Here is a 24,915-nt window from a genome sequence, read left to right as displayed (position 1 = left end):
AAGATATGAGTTGGAATGGAAGATCTCCTACTATTGGGACTAAATGTGGAATCTGATGTCACAATTCTGCTCTGCTTAGCATTGCTTTGTATCTCGACCTTAGAGCGAATAACTTCTGGATTTGCGCCACTTGGATTGGAAGTCGACCATCATCTAAACACCAGGATGTTCCAGACTTTGGAGGAAACTTAAAGATCTTAACAGGAAGCTCCACACTCCATACAGTAACCCAATATAGAACCTGGGCACCCTGTAGCTTTAGAGTGGAGGTACTTCTCTCTCCACTGCGAATTCACATTCTACATCGGTAACATTCAGGATATGGGAGATGGTTGAAAATCCATTTTCCTGCTCTGGTTTCTCGGGAAGAAGTTATTACGTTTCATTAAATTCAGGAGAAAGGAAAAGAGAAGAGAAGCAATGAACTGGTTATTTGTAGCTGCTTTAGCATAAGTGTAAACAGGAACTAACTGTAGATGAATAGACCTGATGTACGGTGGTGTAAGAGGAATAAAGCCGTGTAAGACGTGATGTTACTGGGAAGAAGAACGGCAGTAACAGTAACTATTCATCTTGTGGTGGATTATTTTGGTAGAACTTTCTCCAATAGCCTGCATTTTTCTATAAAAGCTGTGTGTGTGTTTAGTTAAAGACTGGCAGGATCTCTGACGCGTTCACACACGTGTCTCAGAGGAGCAATAATGCTGAGTAGGTGCTTGGAAGCTCACTGGACTCACTGGTGGAGGTGGTGGTGCTTGTGTGTGAAATTGAATGGACTCTGTGTGTTTAACAGCCGAGCCACACCCTGCTCTCCTCTTACACACTGTGTGTGTGTGTGTGTGTGTGTGTGTGTGTGTGTGTGTGTGTGTGTGTGTGTGTGTGTGTGTGTAAAAAGTGAGGTCAGAAGTTGCCTTATTTGGTCATCTCTCTCATTTTCTCTCTCTCTCTTTCTCTGTGGCCCTCACTCTTTCAGGTTCTCATCTCACTCAGGGAGAGTCTCAAATCAATCTCACACACTTCTCCTCTTCTTACGTTCTCTCTCTCTCTCTCTCTCTCTCTCTCTTCTCTCTCTCTCTCTCTCTCTCTCTCTCTCTCTCTCTCTCTCTGTCTCTCTCTCTCCATCTCAGTTATTCTCATTTACTTTTATTCTCTCACCTTCTTTTCACCTTTTCCAACTCCTACTTATCTGTTATTTCCCTTATGTTTTCTCCATCACTCTCTCACACTTGTTTCATTCTTCCTCTTCATTGTATCTTTTCATTCTTTTGTGTGTCAGTGTTGGAGCGACAGAATAATCGCCACATGAGCTGCAACAGAAGGAATGAAACAATAAGTGATGTATGTATGTATTTGTTTGTTTGTCTGTTTGTTTGTTTAGACCCATCCAAAAAGTGACCGTTCTGCACACGGCTCCTACAGACGGAGAAAAAGAGGAGTGTGGATTAAAGGAAGAGTGGGAGAAGATGCTGAACTAGCACTTTTACTGTGCACTATACTGTATATGGTTGAAATGTCTTTAAAGCCACTTGACTTGAAAGCAAAAACTTCTTCCCGGTTCTCAGAGATGTCGGAGGTGATGTGGCGTCGCTGGAGGTGTAAACGGAGAAGCCACATTCTTCACATTTCTCTGCAGCGCTCCCGGCTCAGAGGCTCCGAGGCTTCTGCTTAATTCTTCTTTTCACACTTTAATTGCCAGAACAGATTCAATCCGGGTCGTGTATTAACAAAGAACTATCATGTCTTTGAAATGCTCACGTGAGGGTCATGCTGTTAGAAAAATCTAATCAAAGACATGGCTGTGTGACAAAGCGGCGTCACTGCTACCTCTTCTAAAGGGGTTTGGTTTTTCTTGCATTTTAGTTTTTATCCCTTTATAGCTGCATTAACGGAGAACTTGGCTGTTACAGAACGCTGACACTGGAGACTCCTTCCATAATCTCCTTACAAAAAAACTTCACCAGATCAACAAGTGCACACGATCTTCATCCTTCCAAGTGGTTCGGAGAACGAGCTGTTACTATGAAAATTAATGCAGAATATACTAGAATGAGAATGTGTGAAATGATTAAACACTTTTTAGCCAATCAGAATCCAGAAGAGCAAAGAATTTTACCTCATCACCAGCGCTGGTGTTTAAATAACAGTTCGGACAAAGTGACTCCAATCCAAATCCTAACACTAATGCTGATATCACTTTCTTTAGATGGCTTAAATCCACCCAAGAACCAAGTGAAGATCCTCAGCAGTGAGTGTGGCTTATTTGGTTTCTATGCTGAGTTCCATTAGATTGTTTGAATCCACCCAGGAACCCAGTAAAGTTCCTCAGCGGTGGGTGTGGTTTATTTTGTTCCTTTAAAGAGTTCCTATAGATGGTTTGAATCCACCCATGAAGCCACTGAAGTTCCCTAACAGTGGGTGTGGCTTGTTGCTTCCCATGTTGAGTTCTTATAGATGGTTTGAATCCACCCATGAAGCCACTGAGGTTCCTGAGCAGTGGGTGTGGCTTACTTTGTTTTTATGATGAGTTCCTGTAGATTGTTGGAATCCACCCAAGAACCCAATCAAGTTTCTCAGCAGTGGGCGTGGCTTATTCTGGACAAGTTCCTTTGAAGCCCTTTGTTGAAGGAGTTCAGAGGCTGAATTTGTGTTTGGAGGCAGGAGCCTGGGTTAAAGCCATCAAGGCTAAAGATTTTAGCTGTGTGTGTGTGTGTGTGTGTGTGTGTGTGTGTGTGTGTGTGTGTGTAGAAGATTAATAATGTGTATATTTTGTCTGGGTGACAAAACAGTCACTGCACAACATCTCTAAAGCACAGGATGTTTGTGAATAGCCGGCGTCTAACAAAAATAATTAGTTGGACACACACACACACACACACACACACACACACACACACACACACACACACACACACACACTTGAGCTGCCTTTAAATAATTATTTATTCAAACTTCATCAGCAGCTTCATAGTTATAATTCTGACACAGGATCATTACCATTGGAGCATTATTAGCCGGACATCTTGAAAGCCGTTCCTCAGAGGTTCAGAAGCCCCGCCCCCTATTATTTGGAGGCAAAACTGTACCAGAATTTTGGAGGAAACCTGACTAACAAAAACAGTTTCACAATCTTAGACATTCTGCACTGTTCAGAATCCAAACCTAAAAGAATTGTTCAGCTCTGAGTGTAAAAGCTGGGTGTGAAACTTCAGTGCTTTTCACAAAACACACACCTAAAGACGGTTCCTCGAGAGGTTCTCTTGAAGAAAAAGCTGATATGCATCCGAAAAACAAAATAAAAACCCTAAACTTTTGGAAATATGTAATGAAAAATATCTCTTTTAAAGGAACTTATAGGTCCTTATTCATGAAGGGTGCCAATAATTTTGCAGTATCGAGTGAAGTGAGATGATTTTGGGTGACAGACACTTCCATGATGTTCACTCTGAAGCTCCAGGGTTTGCGTTTAGGAATAAAAATGTGTTCACTTCGTTCTTTTTTGCTGAGTTGTTCCTTTAACAGTGCTCTCTAAGTCTTGCATCATCACCAAACACACACACACACACACACACACACACGATGTTTGCACAGAAATCAATTCCTGGTTTTCATGCCATTTGTGGATGAATCCGAGCTCAAGAATGTTCCATCAGAGTTGTACTAAGCGAGGGGACAAGATGTATACGGAGCACAGGAACACATGTCTATAATTAAAAACTGGTTCCTCCAGGGTTCTTTAAAAGGTTAGCAGTTAAAGCTCTCCAAAGCGAAACATCTACATCCAACAGTGGGAGATTGGAGATGCTGGGATTTGATTTTACAATGTTCAACAACAGACATGTGTCCACACAGACATGCATGGAGTACAAACTCCATTAAGATCTGCTTTACATGGTTTGGAAGTGTGTGGAAGATCTTCTGCTAAAGGAGATAAAACGTAACTGGTCAAACATAGCAATCCACCAATCGGGAGGGGGAGAGAAATCTCACACAAATCTCCAGAAATTCTAGTGGAACATCTTCCCAGAAGAGTGGAGCTCATTCTAACAGCAAACGGGGGACAATAACAATCTTCTGCTCAGGTGTCCTCACACTTTGTGGCTACGAAAGCAAACTTTTCAGTCCTGGTTTTTGGTCAATTCAGAGTTGTGTGTGACACCCTGAAGAACAGTGTGTTTGATTACTTTTACACCACACCAATTTACCCTCCTCTGCACATGTCCAAACCATCTCAATCACATCTCCCTCACCTTGTCTCCTCAACATCTTCAGCTCTGCTACCTCCTGCTCCACCTCCTGCTCCACCTCCTGACTTTTACTCAGTTACACGCCAATGATTACACTTTTATAGTTACATGTATGAGTGAGGAACGACCTCTAAACAAGCCAGCTCCTGTTTTCACTTATGTTATAGCAGCTAGAAACTCTCGTTCCCTCACCAGCCAATGACTGTTGACTGTAATGTCACCATAATGACCAACAAACAATGAGCATTTACATGTATAGCATTTGGCGGGCGCCTTTATCCAGAGCGACTTAAAACTGAGCGGTTGATGGTTAAGGGCCTTGCTTAAGGGCCCAACAGTGGGAGGTGCTGGGATTTGAACTTGTGACCTTCCGATCCAGAGTCCACCTCCCTGAGCAAGTTCTCAATGTGTTTATTATTAATTTCAGGTCAATGCTCAGTCTCGATGTACAGGTCCTTGTGAACGAGTCGTTACCATAGAAACGATAATGTATTAATTAGGTGAGGTGAGGAGACCTGGGGTGCAGTTAGCGTTCAGTAGGGTTGAGATCAGAGCTCTTTAGCAGGGAGGGCTCAGTCCCTAAACCATGTAAAGCAGATCTTCATGCTTTGTGCACATTGCCATGCAGGAGTTTGGAGAAGAACCACACATGGTACTATATGATCATAAAGTGCGATTGTGCGGTGTTTGTTGTATAAATAAGTGTGTGTGTGAGATGAGAAAAGGCTGGTGGCACGGCTGATGGTGAGTGTGTATGAGCAATTCCTGGAATTCCTCACATGGGCGGCACTACAACAGGGACAACAAAGAGTGATGATGTAGCTCCATCCTGCACAGCCTTAATACTTATATGGGCATAAATATCCCTAGTGCACATACCTTACTCATTAAACATTAGCTTAGGACTGCCTTGGTCTGCCCTCCCACATCCTCACACACACACACACACACACACACACACACACACACACACACACACACACAACCCTTTCCCCCAAGGGTTGAAGATCATCAAAAGCCTCCTCCCCATACTGCACAGACAGGATGTAACTCTACTTTTATCATTGAAAGAAAAAAAAATGTGTATACATTTGCATAAGTTATAATCAGCTCATTAGAGGAGCTCGCGCGTGTTAATTGGAAAGACTTTTAAAATAAAAAACGATATAATTATTGTATTTTATTATTATGACGTCATTATGAAACTTTTCTAGATGTCGCGATTGGCTCGGCGCCTCTGGGGAGCGTTGTGATACTCGTTTTTGATTGGTTGGATGACTTTAAGGGGGCGGGCGCATGTGCTTAGAGGCCACGCCCCGTACTTGGGACCGCACCCCGAAGCCTGATTGCGCGTCTACAGTTCAGGAAGAGAGAGAGAGAGAGAGAGAGAGTGTGTAAGAGACGGAGAGGCGCTCGCTGGCTTTGAACGGAGGAAGTTTGAGAGAAAGAGAGATCTCGGATAAAGCTCTAAACAGCGACTGCGTTTCTCTTCATCTACCTGGGACAGAAATAAAGAAGCAGGTGAGTCCGATTATTTATTTATCGATATATCGAGCTTCATTGTGTGCAAGTGCAACAAACCAAGAAGGACCAAAACTCCGTGTGCACGCACGCACACACACACACACACACACACCGGGTTGGAGACGCGGTAGAAATAAAGCAATAAAGTTTCATTTTTTGCGCGCGCGCACACTTTTCTCTCCACTTCCTATCGGCTTCCTTTCATACGAGCAAAACTGTGTGTGTGTGTGTGTGTGTGTGTGTGTGTGTGTGTTGAATGAATCGAGGCGCATGCAAACTTTACAGGAAGTGTTCAACTGAAAGGAGGAGAGAGAGAGAGAGAGAGAGAGAGAGAGAGAGAGAGAGAGGAGAAAAATGGAGGATGTGAGATCAGACGCGAGCGCGAGCTGTCACGCACTGTTTCCGCGCGCGCGCGCCGTGCACAAGGCGTGACCCGGATCATGAACGTTGTTCTAATGAGATTTAAAAAAAAAAAATCCGGTTTCGGATATAAAATTCGGATTATTATATATGACTATATTTGAGTGTAGCGTGGCCCTGAGCGATGACGTTACCCTCACTTCCTGTTTTCGCGTGCTCAATCTGGGTTATGACGTAGCTTTTCTTCTACCGGGTGCAGGCCTTGTGTGTGTGTGTGTGTGTGTGTGTGTGTGTGTGTGGGAGGGAGTGAGTGAGTGAGAGAGAGAGAGAGAGAGAGATTTTCTTTGTATATTATTAACTTTTATACTTTTATTCTATTTGATCATCTTTTATGTTAGCTTATTTATTGTTTATAATGTCTGTAAATGTGTGTATATTTTGTGTGTGTGTGTGTGTGTGTGTGTGTGTGTGTGTGTGTGCGCAATGGATGCAATGTTGAGTTGTATTTAAATGTGTTTTTGTTTATTTGTCCTTTTTTTCTGTTGATACTTCAGTAATATTGCATGTTAATATTTTCTAAACTAGATGTATGGATGGATACATGGACAGGTGGATGGATGGATAGATGGACAGGTTGACGGATGGATGGATGGATGGATGGATAGATGGACAGGTTGACGGATGGATGGATGGATGGATGGATAGATGGACAGGTTGATGGATGGATGGATGGATGGATGGATGGATGAATAGATGGACAGGTGGATGGATAATGGATGGATGGATAGTTAGACAGGTGGATGGATAATGGATGGATAAATGGACAGGTGGATGGATAGATAGATAGATGGACAGGTGGATGGATAATGGATAGATGGATAGAGAGAGAGAGAGAGAGAGAAAGATATATATATATATATATATATATATATATATATATATATATATATATATATAAATATAAATAAAAAACTAGATACATACATGAATCGATAAAGAGAGAGAGATAGAGAGATCAGGGTTCCTTTTGGTACCACGGTGTCTTAAAATGACCCTGATATTTGTCTACAAATCTTTAAAGCATAGTTCTGTCCAGAACATTTCTCCATCCACACACAACTCTGTAGCTCATGACCATGGTGTGTGTTCACATCGGTTTGGTTTTTGGGAGAAAGATGGACCTGCGTGAGAAAATTGAGTCTTAACAACCCAAACCTGGGGGTTTGTAGTAAAAACTCAGTTCCCCAGCTGTAATTCACACGTTTCTAATTCGGCTCCCAAACTGGCAGTGATGAGATTGTGTGCAGTTTTGTTGATTATAGATATAAATATAATCACAGGAGAACAACTGAGACTTTGCTACTTTATCTAAACTATAATTTAATGTTTTCTTAAATCTACCCACAGCCATGAACCTTGTTATATAACACCAGACTTCTGATGGTTTACATCAACGTGATTAGTGACCCTCATCATTATCGATGTTAAGTGCAGCGCATCAATAATGCATTATTGCTAAATCCGATGTAATGACCTGGTCGTGTCCCTGCGGTCCGTGGCATCACGGGTTACCACGTGTGCACATATTTAATCTCGACGTGTGTGTGTGTGATGGTCATTTCAGAGTGGCTTTGTCTACTCCCATAATGCACTGCGGTAAAGGTCATGTGTGGATAACGGTCCGAGTGGAAATACCGTATGCGTTACTGCCTTGTTGGCAAATTTCACCACGTTTTGGCTTCACATGCTGCCAAAATTTGACATGCTCTGGCTGAATATTTATTTATTTTCCTTCTAGGCGTTCTTTCAACTTCCCCAATGGGTTATTTAAAAGATCAAAAAAAAAAATGGCATCACATTCACTTCCTTTTTTTGCGGTGAAAAAAATCAGTGTCTCTTTCAGCAAGAAAACCGGTTGAATTGGCGTCAATTTATAAACGGATTGTTATTTCCTGTCTTATAGAACCATAGGAAAGTTGGGTTAGTGTTCTCTCTCTCTCTCTCTCTCTCTCTCTCTCTCTCTCTCTCTCTCTCTCTCTCTCTCTCTCTCTCTCTCTCTCTCTCTCTCTCCGTGCAATGAAACAGAAAACCCAACTGGACCCATGAGGAAACAATCGCTAACTATAAGCTAATAAATAATGCCTTAAACACACCAGTGGGGTCTGTAGAAATCCCTTCATCACCCAAAATGTCCTTCGTTAAGCAGTGTTTCCGTCACGTGTAAAAGTTTCTTTGGGCGAAGGGAAATTCAGGCACCGCTGATGCTGATCGATACAAATCAGGTTGCTTTTCATTTGCAAAAAAAACCCTGTTGTAAACCCCAGAAAACTGTGACGAAACATTCCAATAATGCAGCTCAGCCACTGCAGCGCCTCAGCTCGACAAACACAGGATGAAAGGCTTCTGAATGTTTACAAATACCTGCGAATGCTTTAACATGTATATTAGATTAGATTAGATTAGATTGAGCTTTATCATTGGGCAAAGTACAAGTAGAGACACAGTGAAATGCACAAGATCATATATTTCACGGTTTGACGTGCGTCGGAAACGTGACATATTCTGTCGTATTAGTTTTGTCCCGATTGTTTGTTGTATGTCTAAGTGGAATGTATAAACTCGGCACTTCTGATTTCAAGTCTCCTGGCATGTAAATGTCCACACACCCTCAGGAGTGTTTCCCTGACTAACTGGACTTGCAAATATGTCCTTCACAGAGCCTTTGAGAAGACAGCAGCCACGTTATACACACACACACACACACACACACAGTATATAAACTTGTCGCAAGCACCACATATCTCATTGCAATGTTCCTGCCATTTTGTTTTTCGAATAAAATGGTATTAGACGACTATTTTTACTTTGAGTCACATTATGGGAAATAATTTGTGCATCATCCTTCTTCAGATCATATTTCCTTTAGAGGTTTCAGGGTGTGACATTTTTTACACACACACACACACACACACACACACACACTGAAGCTTTTCCAGCATTATTGCTGAATGACTCTGAAGAATATTTCACATTTCCTGCTTAAATTTACCTCATAACTATCTCTTTGCTTGTTTTATACATTCACATGTTACCTAATCTGCTAAGCTCAACGTGTGTGTGGGTGTGTGTGTGGGTGTGTGTGTGGGTGTGTGTGTGGGTGTGTGTGTGGGTGTGTGTGTGGGTGTGTGTGTGGGTGTGTGTGTGGGTGTGTGTGTGTGTGTGAGCAAGTGAGCAAGTGAGCATGTACATCTTGACATACGGCATGTTTGCATCCCATCGTGAAACTTCTGATGATAAGAAATTGCCCCCATATGCAGTATAGTAGATTAGCATGTGTTATACGCTAGCTACACTATAAAACATGATAGACATGCTAATTACTTATCGCTAATCAATTATTACCTCAGAGGAAATGTTTACTGAGGGGAAAAATGTAAAGTTTTCTACACATTTCTATAAGCTAGCTGTGGTTGGTGTTAAACTAATATTTGCTAAGTATCTACCTGGCTGAGGTGTTAAAATGTTCATCTTAGCATATTGCATCAATGTTGACTAAGTTTCTAGCTGGGTAGATTGTCTGCTAGCATTTTGTGTCAAGCTGGACGAAGTTTTGATTTTAGCTAATTAGATGCCTGCCTCAAATCTTGTTTACAGTTAAAACTTGACTGCAAGCAAGTCTGTGTAATAATGTTAGCTTAGCATTGAGCTGGAAGAAGTGGTTTATTTTGGTGTTCTGTGACGTTTACATTTATTTGGCAGACACCGTTATCCATTAGCGAATTACATTATCTATGCAGTTTCACAGGTTTATAGATGTTAAGGACCTTGCTTGGGGGCCCAGAGTTGCAGCTTGGGGTGACTGGGATTTAAACTCATGACCTTCAGATCAAAGTCTAATGCTTTAGCGTTTTTGCTACCACCTATAATAACCAGCATTACCTGGTCAGGTAGGGTTAGCATGGACAGATGTAACGTCCTTTTGGCATGTTGATTTGATTTTGGACGTGATTCCTGTCTCAGTTTTGTTCTGTGTGTGTGTGTGTGTGTGTGTGTGTGTGTGTGTGTGTGTGTGTGTGTGTGTGTGTGTTCGGGGGGGGGGTTGACCTGATTTTCTGCCAGAGTTGTGCGATTTGTCCTTGCCGGGTCTCGGTGACCCACTTGAATCCTCCCTCGTATATTGTTTTGACTCTCTGTCTTAACAGTAATCCAGCACTTTCTCCTATTTCTTTTTTATCTCTCGCGGCCTCTCTATCTTTCTATTTGTCATCGGGTCGATGCAGCACGTGATGACGGGGAGGACAATAGGTTGAGAGACGAGGTGGAGACGCTCAGCACCGTCAGCGATTAGGTGCAGAAAGGAAGGCAGGTTAATCGTTTCCCATCTGCTGCCTTTTTCTTTTTTTTCCCAAACCAGTCCAGTGCTCGAGGTAAACACAACAAGGGTAAGTGTGCTTCCTCATGGTTAGAGCGCTACAGGCACACAGGACTCCTTAAAATACCCCAGGGGCATTTAGAAAACAATGCTAAAGGACACACTGGGTTGTTCGGATGCGAGTCGACAGTCTGTGCTCACAAACACTCGAGGCTGGTATGAGTGCAGGCGCCAGGCTAGTTGGAGCAGGAAGTACTATTGACTAGCCTGCGCCACTAAGCCGTGTTTATTGTGTTGTTAAAGTCTACCAAATTTGCATCTGTTCAGCCCTAAATTACCCAGCAGTCTCTGGGCACAGCTGATGTACCTTTTATGCCCACAAAACGAAATAAAAGTCAAAGCTAACACACAGAGAAAGAGCTCATTCTAGGTTTGCTAAATGTTCCAATAATGCAGCTCAGACACCGCAGCACCTCACAGATACCCGATAACTCGACCTCTCCTCATTCTCTTCCTATTTAAAAACAAATCTGCAGTTCGAGCGATATCTCAGGAGCCGGTTGAATGTTTGCAGGATTTGTGTATCGTAACCAGCAGATAAACCGATTACAGCTTGGAATTCATCCAGACGTCGTCAAGGGTCACGGCAAGGTCAGATGTCAGAGATATTTCTTCAGAAGCTTCTTTCATGTGTGTGTATTAAAATAGCAACAAGATGGATTGGACTTGACGGCGACGCTGGCGTCTCTGTACCTGCTGAGTTGGTATCGAGTTCTACTTGTTTTTGTCTGAGATCTCGATGTTTCACAGTTCAGCGTTTGAACACTAAACAGAGCGCTCATGTTTTCTTCTCATTTTCCCACACGATCTTTAGTAGCTACAGGCTACAAACACGTGAATGCGGAAAGGCACAAATGTGCGAGAAAGACGCAGAAGAACAGAAACAGCATTATTTCGTCAGGAGTTTATACACGTTAGCGGTTAACCTTAGAAGGTGACGTTACTCCGTGATACCATGTGACCATGTGTCTCGGGGGTTTTAACGTTCTGACCCATGCTAAAGCCTCTCAACTCCCACACTGTTGGCTGAGGTAATTCTTTCTCCCTTTTTAGTTTTTTTCCTTTTTTGGGCCGCCTCTTTGCCCTGTCTCGGCGCTTTTGCCTTCCTTTAGCACACCTGTAACTTTTGTGAAGAATAAAACAATAGCAGGAAGTCAGGACCGGCTCACTTAAATCTCCAAACAAACAGGCTGGAGCTGAGACTGAAAGAGAGAGAGCTACTCTCGACATCACCACATCCTGCTGCAGTGTTTTTCACACATGCACACTGCAGAGACGTATTCTATAACATCAACTCATAAGCCTAAATTAGTAAATGTGCTAAAAAACTAAAAGATCCTGTCACAGGTATGTAAACCTATAAAAGGTTTTGTGAGAAGTCAGCATCTCGGTTTTCTTCGAGATGTAAGCTAGTGAAGCGTGAAACTCGTGGGTGCTACACCAGCAGCATGATTTCACTTCCTGATGGTACAGGACGTGGACTTTAGAAAAAACTTTTGCTGTGAAGCTTCTACGTGCCTGCTCTCACAATGGGTGGAAAAACCTATTTAGACTCTTCCTTTTGTGTGTGTGTGTGTGTGTGTGTGTGTGTGTGTGTGTGTGTGTGTGTGTGTGTGTGTGTGTAACATGTGGCTGCTGTCCTCTGGAAGTCATTGTGAAGGACATATTAACATGTCTACTTTCATTAGGGATGAGTGTGTGGTTTTCATTCAGGGCGTGGCATGTGGAGTGCACCTGTGTGTGTGTGTGTGTGTGTGTGAGCCACTGTTGTTCAAACTTCAAATGCTTTTCTTTATATATACAGCTTTGTTGCTTTTTTCCAAAGCAGCTCACTCCTGGATTTCATCTGTGAGCCTGTAGTCTTGGGGCTGTAGCCATGGCGCTCTAGTCTTGGGCTGGTAGTCTAGGCGCTGTAGCCATGGTGCTGTAATGGAGCGTAGTAGACTGTACTGTACCGTACTGACTGGACTGTAGCTGGTTGTAGTACATTATACTGGACTCTAGTGGGGGTAGTTTCTCTGAAGTGGGTTGTAGTGGGGATAGTTTTTCTGTAGTGGTCTATAGTGGTCTGCAATGGTGAGTTTATCTATGGTGTGTTGAAGTAGACTATACTGGACTGTAGTGGGGTTTGGTGTTCTGTACTGGACTGTAATGGGGTTTGGTGTTCTGTACTGGACTGTAGTGGGGTTTGGTGTTCTGTACTGGACTGTAGTGGGGTTTGGTGTTCTGTACTGGACTGTAGTGGGGTTTGGTGTTCTGTACTGGACTGTAGTGGGGTTTGGTGTTCTGTACTGGACTGTAGTGGGGTTTGGTGTTCTGTACTGGACTGTAGTGGGGTTAGAATTTTTTGGTGGTGGACTTTACTGGATGTTTGTAGACTGTATTGGACTGTAGTAGACTATACTGGCTGTAATGGTGTTGGTCTGTCTGTAGTGGATAGTAGTAAATCATAATGGTCTGTAGAGCACCATAGAGGTAGAATTGTACTGGATCATATTGTGAATGAGTTAAACACAAAATCTAAATGTAATGAATGCAGTACACTGCAGTGTGCCATAGTGTGGTACACTTCACTCTAGTTCACCCTGGTGGACCCCAGTAGATCGCAGTGGAACATAATGGAACGCAGTACATTGTAGCCACCTGTCCTGCAGAACAGCTCTCTCAAAGGCGGCACACTTTAGTTTATAAGTAACTACGCTGAGGTGGACTTTGAGTCATGACCTCACTATGTGCTGTATCAGGACTGACTGCAGCACTCCACCTGTGATCAGCGATAAAAGTACACACACACACACACACACACACACACACACACACACACACACACACATATGGGTGTAACTATACTGCTCACTGTTCATATGTTATTTTTGGCTTCTTTTTTTTTTGTGCTTTTTTTCTAGCAGGGCAACTTATGCCTCCCTTATAACATAAATAATATTAGGATATTTTCTTTACATGAATTTCATATAAATATATGTGCTGCACTTATATTTAAAACATAAATGCAGCCTTTTGACTGTACATTATTGAGCTACGCAAAAATGTATGATGGACACAAAAGAGAGAAGGAAACGCTAACAGATGGTGTAAGTCACAAGTGAGTGCAGCAACCCTGTGACTGATGATGATAATTATATTAATAATAATAATGTCATGTTTTATCTGCTGCTGGAATGAACACTGACAGGATGTATCTGAATTATAACGTGTGTAAACCCTCACTGTATGAGACTCATGAGATTGGAGAAAGTTTCACCACAAACAGTGCAAAAAGACGTCAGTCTGATTATCAACATGCGCATACTGAAGAGTTTTGTTGCTTTCATACCACAGCATTTACACTTCTGCATTTGGATCGTACTTTTGAATTCATTTTTATCTCATGGCTAATGATGTGAAACGTCCATGAACGTTCCACATTTGCGTTCCACATAAACGCTCTCGTTTACGTTACAGAAGCGACAAAGCTGCTCTAGTATGTTTGGGGGCGGAGCCAAGTTCTAGTATGTTCTGTACCGTCCTTTTCACCTTTTAAGGTGAATCGAAATCCACACATCAGAGCGATAGGACTAATGAAGGACGGGGTATGGAGTGTGTGCCCCTGGCTGCGAGGCGAAGCTCAGACATGCCGTAACGTGGCACAGCGGGGACGAGTGAAAGGCGAGCGAAAAACCACTTGGCCCACATTCTTTCCCAGCCATTAAAAAAACGGGGGAAAAAAAAGCCCAAGGCCTCTAATACAGACACTGACGCTGCGTCTTCACCAGCCCTCAGGCCCATTTATTACTGCTAGACCAGCTTTATATGTGCAAACCCTACTGAAGTGCTGCCTGTCTGAGCGCCAACCCCTGCTGCTCTTAAAGCCCTCGGCGGGGGTTAAAGAGTAAAAAAAACAAGCAGGAAAATCCCCTGAGGTGTACACTGATTTATGAGGGCAACGGCGCCCTCTTTCATCTTAATGTACCTCAGTAGCAAAGTCACGTTAGTCCATCTTGTAAGATGAGTCATAGGAGGCCCTCTTACACGTTTCTTATGCCACGCCTCTTTAAGCCCCGCCTCCAAGACGTGGAAAAAAACTATAGGTCGCTATACCTTGTACGATATGTATTGCAATATCAAGATTAGATTCTAAAAATATACATAAATGTTATCACACTTTATTTAGCTTTTACCTCAGCTAGGAGACCTAAACCTGTTCCAGATATGAAGACATGGATCGTAGTGAAAGATCTCCTGCTTTAGAACTCGGATCTCAACCCTTTTGAACCCCTTCGGCTGAAAAGGACACCGAACGCTAACACGCATCAGGAGATAATTTCCCAAAATGTCCATCCTGTCAGAATCCAAGGTCCATTAAACATAGTTTTGCTGGACTGTTAAACTTCTATCTCTTTGAGAAACGTGTTAATACAAATTTATTCCTGGTTTTTCGAATTTAGCTCAAAAAACATCTAAGTTTGATATCTGTATCACCAAACCTGGCCTTCGTCAGGACCATATGAGATGAATTAAGACGAACTGAAATGTCACCCTCCTCACCACACCTACATAATTTAACCCTTGCCGATTAATTGCGCTCCACAAAATCTGGAGGAACGTCTTCCCAGAAGAGTGGAGCTTCGTCTTATAAGAGCAAATGGGAACGTAATGAGGAAAAAAAAAGAAGCACATCATCTTAGGTTCAGGTGTCCATAAACTTTTGGCCAAAAGGTGTAGCTGTTAAAAAAAAAAGAGAGAAAAATGTTATTACTGACTTTATTTAACTTTATTGAGTGTAAGAGTAAAATGAGAAGCAGCTGAATGTAGATTTATGCCTTTGTTTTAATGCCACGTTTCGTTCTTTCCCTTCGCGCAGAAATCCGCAAAAACGACAAAATAGTTTTCTCCGATCGTCATTTCCTTTTTTTTCTTTTATGAACCTCTCTCTCTCGCTCTTAACGGAGGACCAGGATTTCCTCGGTGCACTTTTCCGCCGCTGGGTCCTGCCTCATGCCATCAGTGGAGCAGGATGGTGTAAGTGTGGTGGTGGAGGTGGAGGGCAGGAGGGCGTGTGTGATTAAATCAGGGCAGCTATCAGGCGTCAGTCCGCGCATCACCACCCGCTAAGAGCAAACCGCCGCGTTCTGATTGGACGTTGAGATGAAAGCTAAAAATGATTAGGGTGATAGTTTGGTCAGATGTTAGTGATTGGAATTGATACTCGGTTGGAAGCGTGTGTGTGTGTGTGTGTGTGTGTGTGTGTGTGTGTGTGTGTGTGTGTGTGTGTGTGTGTGTGTGTGTGTGTGTGTGTGTGTGTGTGTGTGTGTGTGTGTGTGTGTGTGTGTGGCGCTCCTCAGCTTAATTTCCAGCTTTGATATCTTTTTTTTTTTTTTTTTTTTTTCAACACTACACTGTATTGGCAAAAGTATGTGGACACCTGAGCATACGATTGCTATTTGCTTTTTTCTCCACATTTTAGTCCCCATTCTGCTCCTATCAGAACCTCTACTCTTCTGGGAAGATTTCATTCATCCACATGATATGGTAAAGATACTAAAGTAGCATGTAGGTGAGGTGCGGCCTGTGTTGGAGTTGGAGCTCTATAGATGGAGATCTTCCACCATATCCATCACATGTAAAGCAGATCTTCATGGAGCTGGCTTTGGACACAGGAGCATCATCTTGCTGGAACAAGGTTTGGATCATGTAGTTCAAGCGAAGGAAGAATAGACATGACCTGATCAGGTACTGGGGGGGGACGGGGGACAACCAATAACTGAGACATTGATCATTTCTGCATCTGTACCATTGTTTTAAGCCACGCCCCCTTCAGGTTTAGATATTTGGGGAAGGGTACAGTGTCACTGACGGGAAATAAGGTCTAGAACCTTCTCGAGTGACTGTAAATGTAAAATATTCACTATACCCCAGCGAAAAAAAGACTATAAAGAAAAACCAGTAATAAACCAACAGCGGTTGGAGCCAACGTTGGAGCGAGACGTCATTCCCACCGCCGCTCGTCCCTCTTTCCTGCTCATTTTTGGCCTTTTATAGTCGTCTCCGCTCCCGTCCACAATCCATCCGTCAGCTTTATTGGCTTTTCTTCGACAGCCCGTTCCAGAGCCAGAGAGAAGCGGGAGGAGATCGAGTGGAATGGAATGAACATGGCGTATACTGGAGGAGGAGGAGGAATAAAAAAACCGTGAACGGGAACGTGTGAAGGAGTGAAGACTGGCTTTTCGTGCCGATCGTGTTGTTTTAATGAGCAGGGTGAAATACATGGCCTTCTTTCTGCTACGGCTGTTCCTCCGAGAACCTGACCACGGGTCACTGACGCTCTCTCAGCATGAAGCACCGTCGCTGCTTCAATTCGACCCGTGTTCACGTTTTTGACCTCGTGTTACTCGATTCTTTGGGCGGGAAAAACACGGACAAATGATAGAAAATCAATCCAAACTCTCCATTTCAATTGCTTTCACGATCATCTCTCTGATTTAGTTCATTCTGTCAGAGGAGAAACCGAGGACTAAAATTAGCTTTGTGGCTCCCAGGAGTCTTCCGATGTGACCGATTTAACTGTGTCATGACTGTACGAGGAGAAGACACACACACTCATTCTTTTCGCCTCGCTAGCTGCGTTTACGTTGTTTTCCTGTTGACTTGGGACACTGGTTCATTCCCATCGCATTCCTGTGAACAGATTTTTGTCCCCACGTTCAATTGAGACCCTAAAATCTGCTCACATGACATTTTAATTTGGTATGTCCCGTGTGTGTCAGAGTATCTGTTGAATTGTGGGGACCTCTAGACGTTTAGAACAGGGGACTTCAAACGTTTTTTAGGTCAAGGAACCCTTAGATGATGGGACAGGGACCCCTGATACAAAATGTGTCAAATATAGCTACTGATATTAATACAATTTGAACTATGTTTTTATTGTACATGCAACATTGTCTGTATATTTTCATTTATTGTCAAAATAACTTGTGCAGCAATTAAAAAACGCAATTAAGTATTTTATTTTAATCGATTTTCAGTTTTATACGTTTTCCTTCTAATGTCAGGCAGACTAGTTGTACAACTGCAGCTTTAATTTTAATAGAACTTGAATTTAATTATAATATTAAAATTTGTAATATTTCATCTTCAATGGTTTTTTTTACGATGTAAATTTTTTTTTTACATAAAATTGTTTGATTCAACATTTAATTAATGGACTTTTCTGCAGTACCGCCACAGACCACTAGTTGACAGTTTAGAGCTTTTCCACAAGATTCCAATTTATAGATTTGTATCTCTTTATTTAAGGATCTGGAATGTTTCCCTCAAGTTTGAAAACTTTCTCAGGATATTGTCTCCGTATTTTTCACAACAGTACACGATGGTAGGATTTTCAGACCTGCTCTGGCTGTGGACACATACCCCAGTAAAGAAATGACTTCACTTTGTTCCGTTTGTCTTTGCTATGAAGTGATTGTTATTACGTGAACTTGGTTATGAAGATGTCCTTTGAACCCCTTCAGAATGAAAGGCGTGACGGTTTACTCTATCACCTCACACCACCTTGTTCTCCACCCATCCACCTGAACCCGGCCACTTTACAGTTAGAGCTAATAGCTGTTTTATTACCTCTCATGCGACTCACTGTGCCGTCGTGACCTGTCGTGCTCTCTGTTATGACGTGTGTGTGTGTGTGTGTGTGTGTGTGTGTGTGTGTGTGTGTGTGTGTGTGTGTGTGTGTGTGTGTGTGTGTGTGTGTGTGTGTGGGGTTGTTTTTTTATGTGCCACTCCTATCTGATTAAAAGAAAATACAAACTGGATGTGCCATTCTACCTAACCTGTTTTTAGATGTTGGCTCATGTGGAAAGCCTGCTATAGTTTCTCAGGAACTTTGGAGTTCTGCTGGAGGTTCACATGGAAGCTTGTGGAAACTTGTGCGAATTCAGAAAGTCACACAACTTTCCATGAAGTAACTACCAATAAACGTACACGTTCTTTTATATAACATTATTACCGCTTAAACTGTGTAAAGCTGCCTGGAGACGACGTCCATTGTAAAAAGCGCTATATAAATACAATTTAATTAAATCAAATGCTTTCCTCTGAGACGTTCTGGAATGTTCCCTCGAAATGTGTTTTGAAGTTTAGCACTTTAGCAACTAATCCACGAAATTCTATTGGCTGTTCGATTTTGTGAATTTTAGCTAAAGACGTTCTGCATACACCTTTTTTTCCAAACGTCCAGCCATTTCTCATCTTCTGGAATTGAGTGGACTTAATGTCATTTTCGAGCTTCCAAACCGTCCTGATGTCCATGTTATCAGATGACTAGATGCTCTTCATTAGCGTTACCCTGTCAGACAAAATAGCAAGTTCTTAGAATTAGAAAAAGTCCTTTAAAGTGTGAAGTCTTCATTTAAAGAACGCTTTTGCTACTAACTCGAGGGAAGGCCATGGGGGCAAAAGCTGTGAAATGCTTCGTTGTACCAAACGATATTTATGATTTAAAAAGTTTTCGAGTTCTATGCACCCCATAGTACAATATAAACCAGGAAACATTTATAGTGCAGTAAAGTTCACCACCTAATGCAGATCTTAAACCCAAGCAGCCATATGTTTGGAATATCACTGACCTCTAATAAGAGACATCAATTTCTTTCTTTTTTTTTTTTTTTTTTTAAGACTTTCCAAATCGGGCTGCAGCTGGTTGCCTGATGAAGTCAGGATATTATTTAGGTGAGAGTCCGTTAGTTTACTTAGGTGGCATTTTTTTTCTCCAAGGCTGAACGTCTGCCCAAAAAGGAACGTTCTTTCTGCCGACGTTCCTGCAGCTTCAAAATAAAACAAAAAATTGTATGTTGAATATAAAATTGGAAAACATCCCCGTCAATGTCATTTTTTTCTCCCCTTTTCTCATATATGGCATACCGGGCCAAATCAGAGGTCAATAAGGGTCACCTTTAGCCCACATTTCCTAGTTTGGGTGTCTTTAATGGTAAAGTTTTTCCAGTCAGCACATTCTTCTGGAGTTTAAGCCCCCTGTAGCTTCTGATCTAAAGCCTTAGCATCGTATAAGCTGCATACTATAAAACACACGTTTTTCCCCTCTTAGAGTTGTCGCCTGTAGCGTTTCCTCTCTGATGTAGTTCGAGTGTGTGAGACGGCTGAGAAATGGACAGCTAAAATTAGGGAAGCTGTGATGCTCATGGGATTCTCCCAATGGGAGCAGTTTAACTGTGGCGTTCGCAGCGCTAGTCACGTAACTCGAAGGCAGAAATACGGCGGAAAACCAGGGGGTGGGCGATTGTGTTGGGTTGTGCGTTTCATTTGTTGCTAAACTGGAGATTAGCATAGAGATGGAGAATGTCCATCCATCCATTTTCTCCCGATGGAGAATGTATGCTTGAAAATATACATATCGCATTCTCCTGTGACTAATAGCAAATAAAAGATTGTCAGGCGGATCGTCACTAATAGCAAAGTTAGCATTTTTTCTGTGCAGTACTGTTTTACCCCTGTGCTTTTCATATTCCTCGACTCATGAGCTCATGGTTTTATGTAAATGGTATTTCCCTCGAGGCGCGCCGGTCAGAGGGCAGTTTGTACACAAAGAACGTGTTTGGTTTGAAGATAAAGATCGCTGTCTCGTCGCACGAGGTCTCGTACTATGGCGTAACAGATCAGATGCGAAGCGAAATTTTTTGTTGCACGCACAAACGCAATTTCCTGCGCTAAGCATACGTCGCTTAATTTGTATTCCGATTGGACGATGTGCACTTCAAAGGCGTTTCGGGGAAATAAAATCCGCCCGTGTCGCGATTCTCACACCCGCGGCTACATTTTGAATAATATCGGGGATCTGACCGAGAGGGCGTGGCATTCGCCGGAGTCACCTGACACGACTTTTCACGCCTTCTTACACGGTTTTAACTCTAAAGCATTTCTCTTAAGCGTAGCCACTCCCCCTGAGGTAATTTTTGTTAATGAGGACATCGAGGTCAAAGGCATGATAGACGGAGAACAGTACACATTTATTGAAACGATCCTGATCTTTGTCTTTTCTGCGATAAGCCGAGAGTATGACAGGAATGTGACCCTGGCGGTCTGAATAAACAGAGTTTATCATCCCAGCGTTCGAGGAAGGAGTGGGGGAATGTGGAGGGGGGGAAAAAGAGGAGGGGGGGGCACTAATTTTAAGGCTCCGGCATACAGGAAGAGCGGTGATGGGAGTCAGCTGTGGGGTCAGAGTTTAGTGTGTGTGTGGAGGGGGGTTGCTATGAGAAGAAACGTTTTTCTGTCTTGGTTCTTGGTGTGTTTGTGTGTGTTAATGCAATATGGTGAACAGCTCATTTGCCTTTTCCCACACACAGCATTTGGCAGAAGACCCTTATCCAGGGCGACTTACAATTAACTCATTCATACAACATGAGTTAGGGGCCTTGCTTAAGGGCCCAACAGTGGTGTCAGGATTTGAACTCACAATCTTCTGATCAGAAGTCCAACATCGTAACCACTGAACTACCAACTCGGTGGTTGATGCAATAGTGGATAATAAGATAGCAAGTATTGCTGCCCCTCTGGATAAGGGCGTCTGCCAACTGTTATAAATATAAAAAATTCACGGATTGTGGGATCGGCGTTTACGTTAGAAGCCATGGTAGAGCTACTCAAACCGAAGCCACCCAAAAATCTCTCATGTATAGAATATTCCCTCAGGAGTCGGTCAGGAAACGCAATAGCACGTTAGCAAACACATCCATTAAATTACTATCCAGATTCCTCCTGTCAGATTCCCTTTCTTCTTAGAAGTTGATGTTGGGTGGGAACGGAATGAAGAATACGATTTCTGTGAGGAAACGTGTAAAATCGTGTGAAGATTTGAATTATTATTATTTTTTCTTTCTATGGCTAATTCAGAGCGCCCGCTGCCCAAACACCACGCTAGTCATGCTAGGTTTACTTTTCGGAAAAGGTTTTGAAAAGTTCTCATTTGAGCAGAACAGCTCTGGTTGGTTTTGTTTATTTTTTCATCAGTTTGTTTTTACATTCTTATTCATCATTCGTTCCATACGGTTTTTGCAAGTCAACCTCGGATTCCCTTCATGAGCCACGGCTTCGGCGTTTTTTAGAACGTACATGCGATCGTCGGCAACTGAATGGCAGCAAACAGATGCATTTTTTGTAATCTGCATTAAAACCAGTAAAGAGTTTTTACCTCTTTTTAAGCATCAAGTCCTGACAGAAAAATCTGATCTTTCCGGAAAATTCCCTAGATCTTTTAGAGCACTGTTTAACTGCCAGTATGTAGCGCTAACTCTGAGGATGGAAGCTAACATACATGAAACAATACAGATGTTAATTTATAGTATCATGAAACATACATTTTTATATAGTATACCTTTTTAACCATCATTGCTAGCTACCTAAACCCATTTACTAGCTAGCTTAAGTCAACTTTTGCAAGCTAGTTTGCTAGGAATACATATTTTGTAAGGGACAAATGTCTTGAAATGTGTATCAGGCTAATCTGAATTAAACCAGCTTGTTTTTTCGTACTTTTTTTTTTAGCTTGTTTTTAAGCAGCAGGAGTGCGTTGGTCTTCTGCGTAGCGGGAATGCTAACGGCGTGAGGCCCAAAAGTGTCGTAATTTTTTTGTTTTGAAAGCTGGAATTTTTTTCCCCCGCAAGAAAACAAGTCGGGTCACCTCTGGCTCGGTTAGCAGGAGGGAATGTACAAGCATGGGAAAGGCAGTAAAAGGCCTTGTGGGTCGTGTCAGGGCTTGTAGCTCCTGAGGTGACAACAGTGTCAATGTTCTGATCGAACTTATCAAGTTCATCATCCAGCAGATGCACCGAGACGTCAGTTAAAAGAGATCAGAAACCTTCAAGACGTCTTGAAACGTATGCGATCATTAAAGCAGTTGGTCTGGACCGAAAACGTTCTCCAAGGGAAAAGTGTCTGGTCCCTGATCGGAGACCCGACGTGCGATTTTATTGGTTGGAGAGCCAGCGAACTCTTACACACAAACACACATCCTGCATTCCTCGAGCCCTGTGTAAGATCTAACATTTAACACAAACACATTCTTGTGTTTTCCCAGAAAAAGATTTGGACTCATTTCAACATCTCTCTCTTCACTTTTCACCCTGGTATTAATATCCTCCAATCCCAGGCGAGGTCACTTGTTTTTGTAACGTTCGAACCCGTAGAGCCGGTTTGGCCGACGCACTTGGAGCCTCACGTCGTGGCGTTGCAGTGGCGCTCGCTCTCTCGACGTTCCTCAGGAATCGATCTGCGTGAAAACTCCGCAGTGACTCGAGCCAAACCGAACGTGAGATCCGTGAGCTGTGATTGGATATTTGCATGTGAGGTTCGGGGGTAGGAGAGGGATCTAGCGTACGGCGGTATCTCGCATCGCGTTATTGGCGAGGGCGAGGCTGCACAGGCCCTCAGTCTGCACTGTAATGTATTCCCTTTATACTTCATGTTCTCAGGAAATGTTGGAGAGAAACTTGTGGGGCTCTGATGGCTTTACCGAACTGTGTGAACTTTTCACATTTTTCTTTTTTTTTTTTTTTTTTTTTTTTTTTTTTTACGTGTAGCAGCTGCAAAGCCAATTAGCCGATTATACTGTAATCATTATTTAAGTTATGATGTTTTTCCTGGCAGTACGAAAGTTTTGTTTCTATCAGCAAATAGAAAGTGAATTTATTTATTTATTTAAATTCTGGTTTTGAATAATAATAAACCCCCCCCCCCCACACCCTGTTTATAAATTCAAGCTTCGTCCAGCAACACCACACTTTTGCATCACACTGTCGTTTTTATTTTACAGAGGATGTGGAAAAGTGTGTGTGTGTGTGTGTGTGTGTGTGTGTGTGTGTGTGTGTGTGTGTGTGTGTGTGTGTGTGTGTGTGTGTGTGTGTGTGTCCAAGTTCAGCTACAGTTCATACGTTTTCATGTTTTGTTTTTTTTTGCAACAAGGGAAATCTGTTTAGGGAAACCTCAAGTAGTGATGATGTAAAGTCAGTATCTGTTTCTCCATCAGGCCTTGAGCATGCCTGAGAACCCTGAGTAAAGAAACGAAAGGAAGAAATAAAAGAGAGAGAGGAATGCTTGTTTTTTTTTGGTGAAAAAAAAGACTGGCCGATAAACCAGCAGAAATATATAAACATGATTTTGTAGTGTGTGTGTGGGGGTGTGTTTGTATATATATATGCATAATTTGTCTGTTTTTAACTCATTTATTTATTTATATATATATATATATATATATATATATATATATATATATATATATATATATATATATATGTGTGTATGTGCATGACAAGACATTTTTTTTTTTTTTTTACCTCAAGAGGAACATACTGCTGATTATTTGCTGAATTTAGTGTTTGAGTCCTAATGTTCTCACTTTACACATCCTTCTGTCCACAACTCCAACTCTCTCAGAGGAGTTCATCTTCTCTACATGATTTTAAACGAGTGAATAACGATTGAGAGTGAGATCGATGGCTACAGATGGATCGAGAGAGAGCACTTTGTTGTGATTATTTCAGATTTGTTTGTGAAATAAAACGAACAAACTGAATGAAGTCAGCGATTTTTTTTTATCATCTCTGAGGGAATTAATGCTTTTTTCCTTTGTGGATGAAGAAATAATATGAAATTGTTGATGATGTAACTTGTATTATTGCGTGCTCCTATTCTATTTATATAGACTTATCTCCTGCCTCTTCCTCTCCTTTGTCTAATCCCTTCTCTCTGATCTCGTTTCCCCTCAGCAACCATGTCGGCTGCAGATAAGTACCTCTACGTGGACCGCTCGGTCGTCAACAACCCGTTGGCGCAGGCCGACTGGGCCTCCAAGAAGCTGGTGTGGATTCCGTCGGAGCGCCTGGGCTTCGAGGTCGGCTCGCTCAGGGAGGAGCATGGCGACGAGGTGGTGGTGGAGCTCTCCGACTCGGGCAAGAAGGTCCGCATCAACAAGGACGACATCCAGAAGATGAACCCGCCCAAGTTCAACAAGGTGGAGGACATGGCCGAGCTGACGTGCCTCAACGAAGCGTCCGTGCTGCACAACCTGAAGGAGAGATACTACTCCGGACTCATCTACGTAAGTCCACTATCGCCTTCAGGTCACAAGTTAAATCAGGAAGATGTTAAATACACCAGGAAGGTTCGATTTGATGAAATCTGAGCTGCGCTCGCTGATAAAGCCGTCGTCAGGCAGCGCTTTGTTATTTGACCTGAAGTAGCTAACAGCGTTCAAAATGGCCACCCAGTTGCTGATTAGCTTTGCGTTTGAGTCTCAGAAAGGAATTGTTTTCAGGGTGGAGGTAATTTTGGCTAAAATGACTCGACGTT

At 42.5% G+C, this 24,915-nt stretch overlaps 2 protein-coding genes across 10 annotated transcripts in view; both read left to right on the top strand.

Moving 5' to 3' along the window:
• txn2 (thioredoxin 2) overlaps nt 1–24,915 on the top strand; it is a 149,989-nt gene that overhangs the window by 13,975 nt on the left and 111,099 nt on the right. The gene's annotated exons all lie outside the window — the stretch shown is intronic.
• The window catches only part of myh9b (myosin, heavy chain 9b, non-muscle), a 41,304-nt gene continuing 21,943 nt past the window's right edge, over nt 5,555–24,915 (top strand). For 2 of the 9 annotated variants that reach the window (XM_083545301.1, XM_083545295.1), the window contains exons 1-2: nt 5,582–5,765; nt 24,333–24,664. In XM_083545301.1, coding sequence (XP_083401427.1) covers nt 24,338–24,664 — 327 coding nt within the window. In that variant the 5' untranslated portion in view covers nt 5,582–5,765; nt 24,333–24,337. Of the gene's footprint in view, nt 5,766–22,345; nt 23,007–24,332; nt 24,665–24,915 lie in introns of those variants that run through there. The other 7 variants (XM_083545296.1, XM_083545299.1, XM_083545300.1 and 4 more) reach the window with 7 other exon arrangements.

The sequence above is a fragment of the Silurus aristotelis genome (assembly GCF_946808225.1).
Source record: "Silurus aristotelis genome assembly, chromosome: 6".
NCBI classification, from domain to species: Eukaryota; Metazoa; Chordata; class Actinopteri; order Siluriformes; family Siluridae; genus Silurus; species Silurus aristotelis.
The sequence above is the reverse complement of the archived record's forward strand: the minus strand, read 5'-3'. Positions and strand labels throughout refer to the sequence as shown.